Source organism: Mauremys reevesii, linkage group 1 (assembly GCF_016161935.1).
Source record: "Mauremys reevesii isolate NIE-2019 linkage group 1, ASM1616193v1, whole genome shotgun sequence".
Lineage (NCBI taxonomy): Eukaryota > Metazoa > Chordata > Testudines > Geoemydidae > Mauremys > Mauremys reevesii.
Genome location: NC_052623.1, coordinates 306,995,040 through 307,012,508, shown reverse-complemented (window position 1 = coordinate 307,012,508; position 17,469 = coordinate 306,995,040). Strand labels below are relative to the sequence as shown.

The following is a 17,469-nucleotide window of genomic DNA, read 5'->3' as shown; positions in this document are numbered from 1 at the left end:
TCATTAGAATCATTTCCTGTTATTGATTTTAAATATTTGACAAAGCACTTTTAGGAAACTGTACCCAAAAAAAGTAGCTTTACATCAGTGATTAGCAATTAAAAATCTTCAGGCCCAATGTCAATCTTAACTAAACTGGTTTCATTGGTTTCAGAGTAATTATTTTTGTTTTGGAGTCCACCTGCTATCCTGTCCAGTTTAAAGATGCTTTGGAAAAAGGACATAATTCTTAATTAGTGGAGGTTCTAGATGAGGCAGAGTAGAAATAAAATAAATCTTGGTTATTTTTTTTATTTTTTTTTAAGGAGTCTGGGTTTGCTACAGTCCGGATTTCCATCTTTAAGAAACTTACTGATTACATGCTGTAAAATATAGGAATTAGCGAGCACATGGAACTAAATATGCGACTTCCATTGCCTTTAGCATTTAACTTGTAGGTTTAATTTTAAATGGATCTTTGCCTTTATCTACTCACTGAGAATTGTAGAGCTATTAAAATCCAATTTGCAAACAGTAAAATTAGACACGATGGCATGATCTAATAGAAGATTTTGAATTTTTAAAAGTCCAAGAGAGTATATCTATTCATTTTCCTAAAAAATTGGGGTTGATAAGATTTACTGTAAGTACTATTTAACCATGTATGTACATGGTAAGTGTACAAAGTGTGACAAAGTTCATGTGACTACTCTGTGTGTACATGTATACACCATGTGTATAATCATATATACATAGTATCTACACACATTATGTAATCACACCCACACATTATAGTCTTGCAGTTATGGTATCCTTTCTTCTTGTCTTAATGCTGGCATTTCAGTTAGATTTGGCGATGTCAAAAGTGAATGAAGTAATACAGCCATATGGGTTTGTTTTCTCTCCTTCCTTTTTTGCTTTAGATATTCAACAACATAAATTATCACAATCGCTTTTTAAAATGCATAGCAAATATTTTAAAAATAAATTTAGTCATTCCTGTTGCACAAGGTGGAGACCTAAGGTAGGAATTGACTTTGTGCCTCAGAAATTCTTACTCATGAATTAGTCTCATGATCACTGATAAAATTAAAGGGCAAGTGTGTATTGCTCTTTCTTAATCTCTCTAACCTTAATAAACAGAGATAGTATTGACACAAGTGAATTTTGTTTAACCACACTACATTTGCTTCTTAATTAGTGAATATTCATCTGTCATCAACAGCAGCTATGACATCCCTCCCTGCTAACACGTTCTGTCATAAATAATCAATGAGTATCTATTAATATTCATGAGTTAGAATCTGTGTAGTCATGTGCACTGATGCAGAGACAGGGGGAGTGTTGCCATGAACTGAGTCGAAACTCTGTGTGTGTACGTGAGTGTAAGGTACTTAGGGAAAGGGAAGAAAAGCATGAAGCTACACACTACCCTGGCTTGTGCTTCCAGCTAACAGTGGTGTGTCTGTGTTTCTGTGCTGGAGTGACTGATGAAAAACAGTAGTCAAGTCTGGAGGGTGATTCCCTGTCAGTGCATTTGCCTTTCAGTTCTGGGGAAATTAGAAGCTTTTCTCTTGTGTTGCTTATTAGAATGGGCTGCAATCTGTGCACTTTTCAGAAGAGAGAGGAACACTACAAACTGCTCTATGAAGTTTCACAGGTGAGTGCAGAGGATATTGCCAGTGACTCCCGAGTAAGAAATTTGTGCTCCTTTAATGATAGTAAGTAAAAAGAGATTTTTTTCCCTGTGAAAATTGTTATTGAAGTTGTTCTTTTTTATTTTTGGGTGACTGTTGTTTTTTGCTTCTTCGCCACTCCCCCTTCAGATGACTTCCTGTGGGATTCTTTTAACATTTTTGTGCATCTTCTGCCAAGATGTCAGTCATATAACAGCAGTCTGATTGAATCATATTAGTAACGTTTTAAGGAACCCCTTTGCTTTGGTAATAGGATTGTGATTTCAAATCAGTGTTACACTGGTGCCTCTGCAAATGCTGGGATTTAGTAGGTCCATGATCTCAGGTATTTCTCACTTATGGAAGAAAGTTTTATGGCATGTCTGGGCTGGCCAAAAAGTGTATTTGATTTTCTGAATAATTTAAAATATTGATTTGGTTTTAAAATAAAACCAGAATAGTTCATTTGTATTTTCTGAAGTGGAATAGTTTCAAGGAATGATGTTTATCTCAGCTCTTGTTTATACATTCTTTGTGTTATTTCTCTTTACCACTAGGCAGAGATCTTAATACCTTGTAGTTATCTGTGTCTGTCCCAGCAGCAGGAATATTAGCATAGCACTGTGCTGCTAACATGTTTCCAGCTTGTTCAAAGGAAGGGAAAAAAGAAGAAATTAGCACTTAACATAATATCTCATAATTTTGCACAAATACTGTTGAGTCAGTATTTGATTTGAGGCTTTTTGTTTGCTTTTGGAATTGCAAAATCTGGCAAATTAAAGTTTAGTGTCTTTTAGCATCTGTTCTCTCCCTTTCTATAATTTGTCTAAGCTCTGCCTGACACATGGCTGTGGGCAGAGGCTGAACACTTACAGGTTAGGGCTGCAATGCTGATGACAGGCAATATTGAGGAGAAAACAGCTTAGAATGTTGGTGGTCTATTGGCACAGCAGTAGCTAAGTGCCCATTGCCTACTGCTTCCCTCAGAGTTTTCCTTGACGTGATTCATTTCACAGTGGGCTAATTACAAAGTAGATTCTCTACCCATGAAACAGCCTCCTCAGTTGCAGTGGTAATGCACATTTTCATGGTAATGTGATCAGAGCCTCATTAGCCAGTTTCCAAAATGATCCTCTGCATTAATTAAATATAAAAATGACTCTTTTTATCACCATAGAGAGGAAAAAGAAGATTAACATTGTTAATTACCATTGACGGCAATACCTCTGCTTCATTTTTTACCACAAACTAGCAACCATATTCAATCCGAAAATAATGTCCGTTTGCAGATAACCTGTCAGCTGCTTTGACTCAGGAAGATGGTCTCTAGGTGGAACACTTTCCTTTAGTTCAATAGTTAATCATAATTTCATCATTATGTTTTCCTTACCGCTACAGTACAGGGAAAAGCAACATTTTTTTCATACTCTCCACAGCTCTGAATTGCCAAACTGATCTGAAAGTGTCAGATAGAGAATGCAGGAGGACTCATCCTGCTTTACTGTGCTGAGGAATAAGGAATTCAGATTGTGCTTAAAAGAGATCAGAGCTTTCTTAAATGATGACTGTAGGTATATAAGGAGGAATGCTACATCTATTTTAGAGTTGGTGCATTTTCAAAATCTTTCTTGCAGTGACGTTCAGCAGTAGTAAACACTATCACAATCTTAAACAAGACAAAGTGGCTGGGTTTTGTTAAGGGATTCGAGAGGAATCCTTCCCTTTATTTATGTAGTATCTATTCTGCTGTTGAGTTGCAGTGTTTGTGGTCATTAATGACAGAGGTGGGGAAAGAACTAAGGCTTTTACTTTTACTCTGGTATTTGCCAGATAAGATGGAATACCTAGAAGAGTTTGAGTGAGTTTTTGATGGGAGTAATGAGCAGTCAGTCCCCAGCTTTGCATCCTGTATTGTTGGGGAAATATCACTGCTGAGGTATTGAAGGAGAGCAGTAAGTGTCTTATGACACCATGCCTGGTTCTGTATGGATTTGCAAACTGGGGTTTCTATCTTTGATCCAGTATTTATGCAGTTTGGTGCCCACATGGCAGTGAGCATGTTTTTGCCCAGATGTTCCAGTTAGGGAACTGCTAGCAACAGCTACCATAACATCCTATTTACAGTACTGACTTAAAACTAGATGCTGGAGTTAATTGATCTATTAAAACAAGCCTACACAGACATTCATACTTGACTTGCAAAATCCTTTTTAATTGTACAATCTTGCAATTCCTAGACTTGGTCTTAATCAGCACAACTGTGGAAGAGCTTGGAACAAGCCCTTAGTCTGTCAGGGACATGAATTGACTGAGGATGAACAGTGTCTCACTGACATATGTGGATCAGCTCGGTCAATTTATATTCATAAAAGGAAAGCAATCCCACTATTGTACCTCACCTTTCAGATGCTGGACTACCTGATAACGTGGGTTGTGTGTGCACTACCATATTTATAGATACAGTAAACAAAGAAAAGTATGTTTGCTGAGGAAATCCATGCAAACACAATGAGGCATGTTATTTTGCTGCTGTCTGTAGTGAGGTCAAATTTAGCTCTGGAGAGATTAGTGTAGCAGAGCTGATGGGAAATGAAGACATCATTAGAATATTTATATTTTTTCCATTTTCCATACTGATTCAGTTTCACAATGAGATAGTTGGTCTCAGGATGAGGATACTCAGAGTGCAGCATTTATTTATGCAAGAACATTTTATTTTGGTAACTGCACTTACACATGTAGCTGAGGATTAAAAACAAAAACTCAAACACAGAATTTCCAAGAATTAATATGCAAGATATGACTGAGTGCTGGAGAAGCACTCTTATGAGTTTAAGTGCCTCTTCACCGACCCTCAGGGTGTCAGAACTCCTCAGCCTTGCTTTGCTCTCTCACTTTAAGAACCCATCAGACATAAAATTATAAAACTGAGTCCTCCTCTGCACATCCATACAAGTCTAGTAATCAAAGTACTGTGGTAATTTCAAATTTACATTCCTACACATAAATACTTCTTCAATTAGTGTTTCACATCTTCAGTGCATTATACAAACAGTATTGAGCTAATTAAATATATACTTACACTTCCCGAGCCAAGGAATGACAGCAAAGAACTCTACACTGGATCGGTGATATAAGTCAGAGTGAGTGATTGTGAGCAATTATCAGCCCTAAAGGGGCTGATGAGGATTCCTTGAGAATAATATAGGGGCAGAGAGGGGGTATGCCAGGGCGAGAGGGATTGGTACAGGAGCACACACGGCTCCATGATCCTCGGTCAGTGTGTTGATCTCTATGGCTGCTTCAAGGACCATATCCAGGGCTCATTGAAATCAATACTTGTATTAAAAATAACACCGAGGTGTTCAAACAAGATCATTGTACTGGACTCTAACCACATAAGAGGCCGTCCCTGCCTTGAAGAGCTTACACCTTAAATGTAAAAGACATAAAGGATGAGTGGGGGAAACAGAGGCATAAAAGAGGTAGAATGACCTACCTAAAGCCACACAGAAAGTCAGTGGGAGAAGGCTTACTGCGTTCCAGTCCAGTACCCCATTCACAAGACCAGTGGTTTTCAAACTTTTTTTCTGGCGACCCAGTTGAAGAAAATTGTTGATGCCTGCAAGCCAACGGAGCTGAGGATGAGGGGCTTGGGGTCTGGGAGGGGTTCATGGCTGGGGCAGAGGGTTGGGGTGCGGAGGTGAGGGCTTTGAGGTGGGGCCGGAAATGAGGGGTTCAGGGTGTGGGTGGGGGCTTTGGCCTGGGGCAGGAGATTGGGGTGCGGGAGGGGGTCAGGGCTCTGGGGTGGAGGTGCAGGCTCTGGAGTGGGGCCAGGGATGAGGGGTTTGGGGTGCAGGAAGGTGCTCCAGGTTTGTGGGGGCTCAGGGCTAAGGCAGGGGATTAGGGCATAGGGTTGGGGCATGGGCTTACCTCGGGCAGCTCCCAGTCAGCGGCGCAGTGGCGGTGCTAAGGCAGGCTTCCTGCCTGTCCTGGCACTGCAGACCACACTGTGCCCCGAAAGCGGCCAGCAGCAGGTCCGGCTCCGTGTGGCTCTCGCCCACAGGTGCCGCCACTTCCAGCTCCCATTGGCCAGGAACTAACCAATGGGAGTGTGGAGCCGGTGATCGGGACATGGGCAGCGCGCAGAGCCTCTCCACCAAGAAGCCGGACCTGCTGCTGGCCGCTTACAGGGTGCAGCGCGGTGTTGGAAAAGGTAGGGACTAGCCTGCCTTAGCCGGGCAGCACCACCGATGCGACTTTTGACGGCTTGGTCGGTGGTGCTGACCAGAGCTGCTGTGACCCAGTGCCTCATATTCCATGACCAGACCCACAGTTTGAAAACCACTGCACTAGACCATGCTGCTTCTCACAGGACCCTAATTAATGCCAAGATTTGGTAGAAAGGTGGCCTAGAGCTGCTGATGATCTAGCTCTTAATATTTATAGTATGGTGGTATCTGAAAGCACCAATCAGGATGGAAATCCCCATTGTACTGGGTGCTGTGTAAACACCTAGGAACATATTGGCTCCACCCCCAAGAGCTTACAACACAAGACTGTATTGCAGCCAGGAACTGCCTGGATCACTTAGCTGTTCATGTCAAGATTTCAAATGCTTAACGGTGTAAAAAGTTTGTAAGGAAAGTATAAGCATGTTTTAAGGTGCTCACTGGAGTCTGTTAAAACTCGGTTTCTGTCTCAACTAGTTTAACCTATTTGTGTGGACTCTGAGCATCTGACAATGATACTATTTTGAATATGCATTTTGTAGAGCATTTATATACAGGCATTTTCTGCCTACTTCTCTGTATATGCCTCTCTGATAAATTTTAAACTTTGAGAATGTTACAGAGACATTCCAGGCACAAAGGAGGTTTCTGACTATTATTGGGTAGGGGTCATCTGTCTGTCTCCCTTATTTCACATTTGTATAATTTCCCTTATTTTTACTTATGGAGCTGTATAAAACATTGGCATGGTTTTGTATTTCATTTTAAAAATCTCAAAATAATTAGCATTTAGTTATTTTTGTCTTTATTTTTTTATAAAAGAATTGTTTATGTGACATATTCTCTCATTATCACTTTTAACAAGTGTTTATTTACATCTTTATGTGTCACTCACAGGGTAAGAAAATGGTCATAGTAGAAATACAAATAAGTGACACACATAAGGGACACTAATGGCAATGGAGGCTGCTCCAGATGAGAATAGTGCACCAATAATGGGATAATTGTGAAGAACAGAGGGGCAACCAGTGCTATGCAAATAAAGAAACAAACTGAGCAATTTTTTCATCAATTACCTCTTTTTGTAATCTGCTGGTTCTTATCACAAACTTATCTATGGTTGTTTCTGGATGTTGGAGATTTTTTTTCTTTTTGCTACAGGTGATATACTGTGGCTATGTGACATACATGATGTGACTGAAACACTATCATTGGCAGGTAACTCTGAAACTATAGAAAATGATGGTGATCTTGAAGGTGGATAGTCTTCAGCATCCTGTATGTTAAGGATGGATTCTCCTAAACAAAATAAGTCAATGCAGTGATTTAATTATTATTGCCATACAGCTGGCAGTATTACTCATTGCATTCACTGACACTCAGTACTACTTTAAAGGTGAAATTGTAAAAGGAAGATCTGCCTATTTCAGCTATTTATTTTTTATCCCAACTGCATCTAAAATGATAGTACCAACTATATTTTTTGCTCAAACGAGAGAATTCAAGAATAGTTTAGAAGGAAGACAGGCAGTCCTTAAAGAAGAAATATGAAATAAAAAAGTTTACCAACCTGAAGATCCTGCATGTTCCAACATGTTCCTTTCATCATCTTCAGTGCAGCTTCCTCCTGAGAAGGAACACTTCTCATGATGTTGTTTCATTCGGGCAACCAGGCCTTGCATTTGTTTGTTGCACGGTTTGCATTTTGCACGCATGCTTGTCTTACCCACAGGTAGAGGAACTTCATAAAAATATTCCCAAAGTGGCTCTCTTTTATGACCTGCTGGCATTATAGGTTTTCCCTTCTAGTGAGAGAATGGTATGGTAGATCTCAGATAATGAAGACTACACTCAGAAAGACCTCAAGACTTCTGGAATATGCTGCTCAAACAGTTTCACTTTTGTTTCTACTGCCTATCCCTCCCTCCTCACATTTATGTCCAGACTTCTTCTCCTTGTCCAGATCTATTCCACTCCCAACAATCTTCTATTCACTGAACTTTTTGAAACTTTGCACGTTTAGCGAGAGATAAGGGATTGACTCTGTGTACACAAATTTGCAGAGGGACAATAGGGTTGAGGTCTGTTATTTCCAGGGGCGGCTCTACCGTTTTGGCCGCCCCAAGCAGTCATGCGCGGGAGGCGCCCCGGAGCCGCGGGAGCAGCGGACCTCCCGCGGGCATGACTGCAGAGGGACTGCTGGTCCCGCGTGGCTCGGCTGGACCTCCCGCGGCTGCGGACGGTTCGCGGTCCGGCGGCTCCGCTTGAGCTGCCGCAGTCATGCCTGCGGGAGGTCCAGCCGAGCCGCGGGACGAGCGCCCCCTCCGCAGTCATGCCTGCGGCAGGTCCAGTCGTCCCGGGGCTCCGGCGGACCTCCCGCAGGCATGACTGCGGCAGGTCCGCCGGCCGAGCCTGCCGCCCCCCCCGGCTGCAGGGGACGGGCTCACAGCGGCAGGATGAGCTGGGACCCCAGCCTTTTGCCGCCCCCTAGATTTTGCCGCCCTAGGCACCAGCTTGTTTTGCTGGTGCCTAGAGCCTCCCCTGGTTATTTCTCACCTCTATATACACCGCTACCTCAGTATAATGCCACCCGATATAACACGAATTTGGCTATAACACAGTAAAGCAGTGCTCTGGGGTTGGGGGGGCTGCGCACTCCGGTGGATCAAAGCAAGTTCAATATAACATGGTTTCACCTATAATGTGGTAAGATTTTTTGGCTTCCAAGGACAGCATTATATCTAGGTAGAGGTGTATTATTTATGGGGGAGGGATAGCTCAGTGGTTTGAGCATTGGCCTGCTAAACCTAGGGTTGTGAGTTTAATCCTTGAGAGGGCCACTTAGAGATCTGGGGCAAAAATTGGTCCTGCTAGTGAAGGCAGGGGGCTGGACTCAACTCAATGACCTTTCAAGGTCCTTTCCAGTTCTAGGAGATTGGTATATCTCCAATTACTACCTTTATTTATTTAAAACATTTTTGCTGTTAACAAGCATGTTATCTCTGGAGAAACAAATCCAGACTTTGAGAACTGCAAAATGAACCATCTTTGACGGTATCTTCTAGACTGAGCACTGAGTCCCATTGGGTAGATAGAAAGATTAACCTAAATAATCTATACAGAAGCCCCTGGAATCCCATAAGATTGGGTCCCTAATCCATGAACTATTGGAACTCATTTACAAAACTTTTATTAAACATTCCATGACTATATTGTCTCATACTATAGAGTTAGAATTTATAATCCCTATTCCATGATGAGATATCTTTGAGTATAATGTATCTTAATTAAAACTATCTTTGGGTAGGTTTTTCCTCAAAAAGCATTTTATCAAAAAAATCTGATTTAAATTAAAATCCAATTTTTTTAAAAAAAAATCATTGACTTTTATGCACCCTGGAGTTTGCCATTCAGATCTCCATCCTGCTTGTAAGTACCTCCTCTGTTTCTTCTCCATTGCCACTCTTTGGTAATTCTAATGCAGGGCCAGGACCCGCTTTCTAAACATTTTGAAAGTACCATCTGCTCAACGTTATCAACACTTGGAGTCCTCCTGCTAGTTCAGAGTTCCCAAATAGTTTGAGGATAATATTCCCTGCTGGATATTTATTTGTCAGCTCCTATCTAACTTTCTTAGATTTTTATGATTTAAAGAGAGTGTTGGAATAGCCAATTTTTACTATGAGGGAGTGTGAAAGAAGAAAATTTTAGGCTAGACTGTTTGAGAATCAGGAGGATTGTCATGACTAATAGAGCACTATTAGAGCAAATACATATAATACCACCCGTGGGTCATATTGCATTTGTTGTTTTTTGCCTGCTATTTGCTCTGTTGGTTTTTAGTATTCACTTAGAAAGAAAATGATTGTGAAACTGCTGATTGCAAATCAGTTTAACTAAGAATTTCCTCTGGATGCTTAACTTTTTGGAATAAGAGTTCAACAAACAAATTTGTAGGAGTTCTATTTCCTTTCCTGTCACTTAAATTGAACAAAGCTAAAACTCAGCTTTGAATAATTCTCTTTGCAGCAGCACTGCCTCTCAACAGTGTAGCAGCATATTTACGGTAAAAAATGTGATCATAGAAAGCCTGTTACACATTTCTAGCTATATCTGAGGAAGTTGCTTGCTTAGAATTTACTTAAATGGACTTGGTCAAACTAAATAGGCTTTAAAAACTGACTTGCCATAAAAGTTGTTTTTTTCTTGTAGGTAGGGGGAGTCAGTTCTAGGGATTAGAGCACAGAACCTATATTCTGTCTTTCTTACTTGCCACTTGGTTGATGTCTGTCTGTGTACTTATGAAATCCCCATCACCATAACATCTGGGTGCCTTTGGTAAGTCATTTAAACTCTCAAGGTGAAATCCTATCCTGATGGAAGCCCATTGGAGTTTTGACACTGACTTCAATGGGGCCAGGATTTCATCTCTTTTTTGCAAAATGGATATGCCTACTGGCCCTATATCCAGAGGAAAGATAAAGGAAAAAGAATCATGAGATAAGAAACCAGACAGTGGCATGTGAGATAAGGATTCAGTGCATGAGGAGAATAGTGGCAACTATCAAGGCGCATTCAGCATATATTAGTGATCTGTAGGGATATGGAAGACTATTAAATAATATTAAAAGGGAACTAGTTCAGGTATTAGGTAGCATAATTTTCTCTATAATGTTGCATTTTCTTGCTTAATCTAATTTAGCAGTGGGGGATGAGGGTCCTTCTGAGGATATGTATTTCTTTTTTAAAAGGGCTGGTCTTGTAAAGGCTGATTTCCTGAACTAATTTAATATGAGATAATGTTCAGGCAAACTTCAGACCTAAGTGGAGACGTTACATCATATGAACCTTATGTGTTAGCAATGTGAGCGAAGGTTGATAACTTCAGCATCTGCAGAGGTCACAGTTTTGGCAGAGCAGAGTCTTGTAGGAGTCCAAAATTACCAATTGAGAATTTTGTTTTGTAGAGGGAGGTGATGAAAATGTCATCTGAACATTCTGCCAAATATTGTTCCAGAGCTCTTTAGATAAAATAAGCTGAAGCTGTGAATCCATTTCTCTCTGGAGAGGTTAGAGTATCATAGAGGGACTTAAACAATCAATAGCAAAGGCCTGTACAATGTAGTCTGGAGCTAAGAGTAGCAAACAATCCTTCTACTTCATGGGATTTTGAGACTTCATGAAGAGTTGCGTAAAAAGTTCTTTGACATCCTCAGCAGCAAGGCACTATGTAAGTGTTATCATACCTATTCAGTTCAAGATTCCAAGTTTTTTCTGTTTCAAACAAAATCTGGAAGATTGAAATCAGAGGAAGTTTTGTGTGAGGACTGAGGGCACAATATGATCCTCATTTAGTTGGTGGTTTCAAAGAGACACTCTTAGGTAGAAAGATAATATTTTTAAAAACATATGGACTTCCCCATATATAAATGCCATCACTGTCTATTAAACCTGAGATAATTTTTAATCTTATGTACATTTCACTATTTATAGATTTCTCTGAGCTTGGGCAATGAAAATAGACTAGTCACTTTTTCTTTTGTTTATAATAAGCTTCTTATCAATGTTACTTCCAAGGGAAGACTTTGGCCTTCTGTTTACATGTATAGAGAGGGCACTACATAAACAGCTGTCAGACGCTATATGTTGTAGATAAGCTGTAGTGGTTAACAAGGAGACTATTCCAAGTGGTTTATGTTGTCAGTGGAGCCTAGAGACTGTTGAAGAGTGATTCCATGTAAGTCATCACTGCCCATTTGTAATACAATTATTTTGTATCTTGTCCAGCAGTCTTTAAGTTTCACAATATTGGTGTGGGCAGAGGGTGAAGTGTTGTCAACCTGTCTAGAGTTTAAAGTGGCCTTCATGGCCTTTTATTGTTACGTTCCTATGAAGTTAGTAAACTCTATAAATCCTTCTTCTCTCAGGTGGAAAAAATAAAAAATTAATTCCTTCGGAGTAGAAGATTACCTGATTCTTGGCAGAAGCCAACCCCAATAATGGACAAGCTAAGCAAAGAGAACCTATTCATGCTCCCTTTCTATGTGGTCTGATTGTTTCCAGTAGCTTCCTTCTATCTTTATTTCCTGGAGGGATTTTTGCCACGATGTCTGATGTCAGTCAGCGTGGCAGAGCAAGTTCTCTCTCGTCCTAGGAAGGAGTTTTAATCCTCCAAACTGCCAAGCCCTCTCCAGAATACATACACTCCGTCACAATTTGAATTGCACAGAGTTTAACCAAAGAATGCTGTGATACAATTAGCCCATTATTTTTCTTTATTTGTTTGTTTGTTTGAAACATATTCCCCTTTTCTCCTTTGCTAAGCTGCTGCATATTTTTCAATTCTGATATTGTGGGAAAGCCTATCTGAAAATATGAGACTTAACATCATGTTCTGAACTCATCAAGTCTTTGGCTCATTCTGATATCTTGAAGTGGTGAGTTCTGTCACAGGTTTAGGACCTTCTGCACTCTTTCTCAGGTTCCTAAAAGTTTCAAATGGACCATGGCAGCTTCCATATTCCTGGTATGGGCAGCTGTATTGGTGTGACAGTCATGGTATGATAGTCTCTACAATCACAAGAGGATCTTTTAGATTAGGACCAAACTTCTGAATTATATAGTCTTGCTTCCTAAGTATCCCCAAGTGCTGATAGAGTGATTCTTGTATCTGTGTTTCATGATTTTATTGCACCTCTCACAGTATTCTGAGTTTATTCCTCCTGGAGTCATTATTTTGGGAGAACATCAGTTTTCATTAAAATTCAAAACATTTTTTCCATATTTCATGGACAAGAAAAGATAGAAGAAAAATTTAAATGTATATTACATTCATATTTAATGTTTTTAATATTCTGGAATACACTCAGTGCTCCTAAATACGGTGAGAGAGAAGCACATCTCTTCAACTGCAATGCCTGATGTGTTTATTATGCGTATTATCACATTATTCAAAACCAGCAGAAAGATACACACTTGCGAGTTTGGGTAATCCTAAAGAATGGAAATAAAAGTTGTGACTCGACTTGGTCAGAAAACTTTGATGGAGCCATTTTCTACTGGAGAAGGCAGTTCCATCAAAATCAAAACACTTTACTAAATCATGTCAAATTTACTGAAATTTTGTTTCGGAGGGAAAGGTTTGACAATATTGAAACATTTTTCATTTTGAAATGCTTTTTTATTTTAAATTTTTATTGTATTATATGGTTAGAATATATTTAAGTCAGCACCAAAACAAAACAGTTTGGTAGAAACAAAGTATTTTGATTGAGCTGAAACAAAATTTTAAGATGAATTTTCCTTACTGAGAGTGTCAAAATTTTCAGAATTTCTTTCAGTTCAGAATGAAGTCAAATTGCGATATTTCAAAATCTTTTGTAAAGTGGAATTTCTGTCCTCCACATTGCTCTATTTGTGATTGGTCTGACTTATTGCTTGTACAGGGCAATTGTAAAACTATTATTTTTTACTTGTTACTGAGGTTTTGTTTATTGCTACAAAACTTCATTTCTTGTGGAGATTTTTATGTGGAGACTAGAATTCTCTTCTCACATAACATGAGCGGGAAGGACAGAATATACTGTATGATAAAAAGTGTGTGTGTGTGTGTGTGTGTGTGTGTGTGTGTGTAAATATATACAGCTGTATCCTTCCAACAAAGTATTAATAAAAAAGAAACAAAAACAAAGATCTTATCCAAAACAATGCCACAGATATAGGCAGGCATATCTAGAAGAGGACAGAATTCCTGAGCTATATGACATTGATGAAGAGATCCTATTCCTTGCAATTCGATACCTTTGCCTGATAAAATAAATGAAGATACATAATCATATAGTTGTGAAGTAACTGCAAGCTGGGTGGACTCTGCTATGGGTGGACTGCTGCACCCATGTAAGCACAGGATCTGTCCATGCCAAACAACTTGTGGGACTGGGGCCTTAATTATGTTAACACTGATCATCTAAATGTTACTATTGGTTTTTGAATATAGTATTGCACAAGTATCCTGAAATATTATAAACAGCATATTTTTATAAACTGAAAAATTAGAAAATCATTATTTTAGGACAGAGAGCTCCAGTCTAACCGGCTACTTTTGTCATTATGGAGCATACAGTAGATAGGTAGATGGTATCAAATCCAGTAACTACACAGGGGCATCATCAAATAATGATTGTAAGAAGAAACACAACATTGTAGCATAATGGGTTGATCTATTCAGCAGTTATTTATAAAGTTAAAGGTGGAATGGCACCGCAGAATGTAAATCTCATTACATATTCAAGAAGGGTATAAATTGTTTTATGAAATTCTACACATACGTATAACCAAAAATGTTTCGTATGTGTTGGAAGAGTCACTTTCTTTCATTTTATGTTTGGAGGTTGGTTGTAATGGGAGTTTTGCTTTGCCATTTGCTCCATAGCTTATCTCAGATTACACTGGTCTACAATTTTTGAGAAGTCGTCTGCTTCAGAGATAAAATGTGATATTTATTATGTATTTTGATGTGCTGAATTCAAATATGACAATTAAAACAACTGATTGGCTACTGTTTCTAAGATATTTAAGTTTTTACATTTTATGTCTATGTATATTGTGTGGATAATAGAGTTTTAATCATAAATTGTAAACCTAGGTCTTTTCATGTGTTTATGGTTGCTTTACATGATAATATTTCACCTGTCCTGTTTATGTAACACTTCAAAAATCAGCAAAAGGGTTATCTAACTAAAATTTATTATGAAACAAAAGGCAAAAAACTATTATGTACATAGTTTAGTCCTATTCAGTGTCTACTCGGCGCTTCTTGGCTTGTCTCTTGTATTCATTAAATGGAGCATCTCTTGTCACTGTCCAGCAATAGTTTGCAAGCATTGATGGGCTCCATTTGCCCTGATAGCGTTTCTCCATTGTTGCAATGTCCTGGTGAAATCACTCGCCGTGCTTGTCGCTCACTGCTCCGCAGTTCGGTGGAAAAAAATCTAGATGACAGTGCAAAAAATGTATCTTTAGTGACATGTTGCAACCAAGGCTTTTGTATGCCTTAAGGAGGTTTTCCACCAACAACCTGTAGTTGTCTGCCTTGTTGTTTCCGAGAAAATTTATTGCCACTAACTGGAAGGCTTTCCATGTCGTCTTTGCCTTGCCATGCAGTGCATGGTCAAATGCATCATCTCGAAGAAGTTGACGAATCTGAGGACCAACAAAGACACCTTCCTTTATCTTAGCTTCACTTAACCTTGGAAATTTTCCACGCAGGTACTTGAAAGCTGCTTGTGTTTTGTCAATGGCCTTGACAAAGTTCTTCATCAGACCCAGCTTGATGTGTAAGGGTGGTAACAAAATCTTCCTTGATTCAACAAGTGGTGGATGCTGAACACTTTTCCTCCCAGGCTCCAATGACTGTCGGAGTGGCCAATCTTTCTCGATGTCGTGGGAATCTCTTGCACGACTATCCCATTCGCAGAGAAAACAGCAGTACTTTGTGTATCCAGTCTGCAGACCAAGCAAGAGAGCAACAACCTTCAAATCGCCACAAAGCTGCCACTGATGTTGGTCATAGTTTATGCACCTCAAAAGTTGTTTCATGTTGTCATAGGTTTCCTTCATATGGACTGCATGACCAACTGGAATTGATGGCAAAACATTGCCATTATGCAGTAAAACAGCTTGAAGACTCGTCTTCGATGAATCAATGAACAGTCTCCACTCATCTGGATCGTGAATGATGTTGAGGGCTGCCATCACACCATCGATGTTGTTGCAGGCTACAAGATCACCTTCCATGAAGAAGAATGGGAGAAGATCCTTTTGACGGTCATGGAACATGGAAACCCTAACATCACCTGCCAGGAGATTCCACTGCTGTAGTCTGGAGCCCAACAGCTCTGCCTTACTCTTGGGTAGTTCCAAATCCCTGACAAGGTCATTCAGTTCACCTTGTGTTATGAGGTGTGGTTCAGAGGAGGAGGATGGGAGAAAATGTGGGTCCTGTGACATTGATGGTTCAGGACCAGAAGCTTCATCCTCTTCCTCTTCCTCGTCTGACTCAAATGAGAATGATTCTGGTGCATCAGGAACCGGCAGTCCTTCTCCGTGGGGTACTGGGCGTATAGCTGATGGAATGTTTGGATAATGCACAGTCCACTTTTTCTTCTTTGACACACCTTTCCCAACTGGAGGCACCATGCAGAAGTAACAATTGCTGGTATGATCTGTTGGCTCTCTCCAAATCATTGGCACTGCAAAAGGCATAGATTTCCTTTTCCTGTTCAACCACTGGCGAAGATTTGTTGCACAAGTGTTGCAGCATATGTGTGGGGCCCACCTCTTGTCCTGATCTCCAATTTTGCAGCCAAAATAAAGGTGATAGGCTTTCTTAACCATAGTGGTTATACTGCGCTTTTGTGATGCAAAAGTCACTTCACCACAAACATAGCAGAAGTTATCTGCACTGTTCACACAAGTACGAGGCATCTCTGCTCACTTTGGCTAAACAGAAATGTGTCCCTTTGCAAAATCAAACACTGACAAATAAGAGAGCACGACACTGTATGATTTCTAGAGCTGATATAGGGCAATTTGTTCAGCAGAGTGATGTAAGCTTCGTTATGATTGCATCATCCATGACTTCTAGGAATAACATGATGCAATTCATATCATATATGACGCAATACCAGCTTCAGATTGCATCATTCATTGTTTTGCCTAAAAAGCAAGTACTGTCCAAACCCTGTCATAGATTTATTCATAGATCCAGTCAAAGATGTATTTTAGTCATTTCTGGTTTAAATTGAGATCCCTTCCCTTTATAACTCACTTATCCTCCGCTATTCCCAAGTCAAGGGTCATATATACTGACCCAATTGCATAACTTGAAAACTAGTAAAGTTTGACTACATTTATTTCAGAAGCATTTTGGCTGTAGAGCAGTGTTACTAATGGGCCGTGTTGCCATTTTGTGTATTTTATTATATTGCCTTTTTAGTTGAGTATTTTATTATGTTACCCAGATGTCTTTCAGCATAGAGCTATTTATAAATATGTATTTATTGTTTTTACTTCACTTTCTTCAAATAATAGCATAAAAAAGGAGTTTTCTGTTAGTTGTGAAGTTTGATTATATACAGTATATTAGCACAGGGCATATATGAACCTACTTATTTCTGTGAGTGGTATAGTTATTAAACCACTTCAAAGTCTTTGTGATGACAGAGTTTTAAGTTATTAATTCAGAAGGTCTTTTCCATTTGTCTCCAAATGACCTCTTTGACCCCAGTTTTACTCTTTTCCTTGAATTAAAAATGTCATTTGGTCATGTTCAGTGGGAAAATTCCTTTAAAGTCTGACCTGTAGAAATGTGATGAATAGGGCAGGGAATGGATTTTGCCCAGTGAGAATAGCAAATCATGTAGCACTGTAGTTTCACTTACTAAATATTGTCCAGGCTCTATTGTTGAACCCTGTGCTGCCAGTGTCACTTCATCAGGATGTTTTCTGTCCTGTGACTAACAGCTTCAAATGTACTCATCCATCTTCTTGTCCCATTACATTTTGTGTGACTGATGTTCTGC

At 39.6% G+C, this 17,469-nt stretch overlaps 1 protein-coding gene across 8 annotated transcripts in view; it reads left to right on the top strand.

Annotated features, from left to right (window-relative positions):
• The window catches only part of PDZRN4 (PDZ domain containing ring finger 4), a 389,321-nt gene that overhangs the window by 212,675 nt on the left and 159,177 nt on the right, over positions 1–17,469 (top strand). The window contains exon 3 of one of the 8 annotated variants that reach the window (XM_039506125.1): positions 1,570–1,639. The exons of the other annotated variants lie outside the window; for them this stretch is intronic. Coding sequence (XP_039362059.1) covers positions 1,571–1,639 — 69 coding nt within the window. The 5' untranslated portion in view covers position 1,570. The remainder of the gene's footprint in view (positions 1–1,569; positions 1,640–17,469) is intronic. 8 annotated transcript variants of the gene reach the window in all.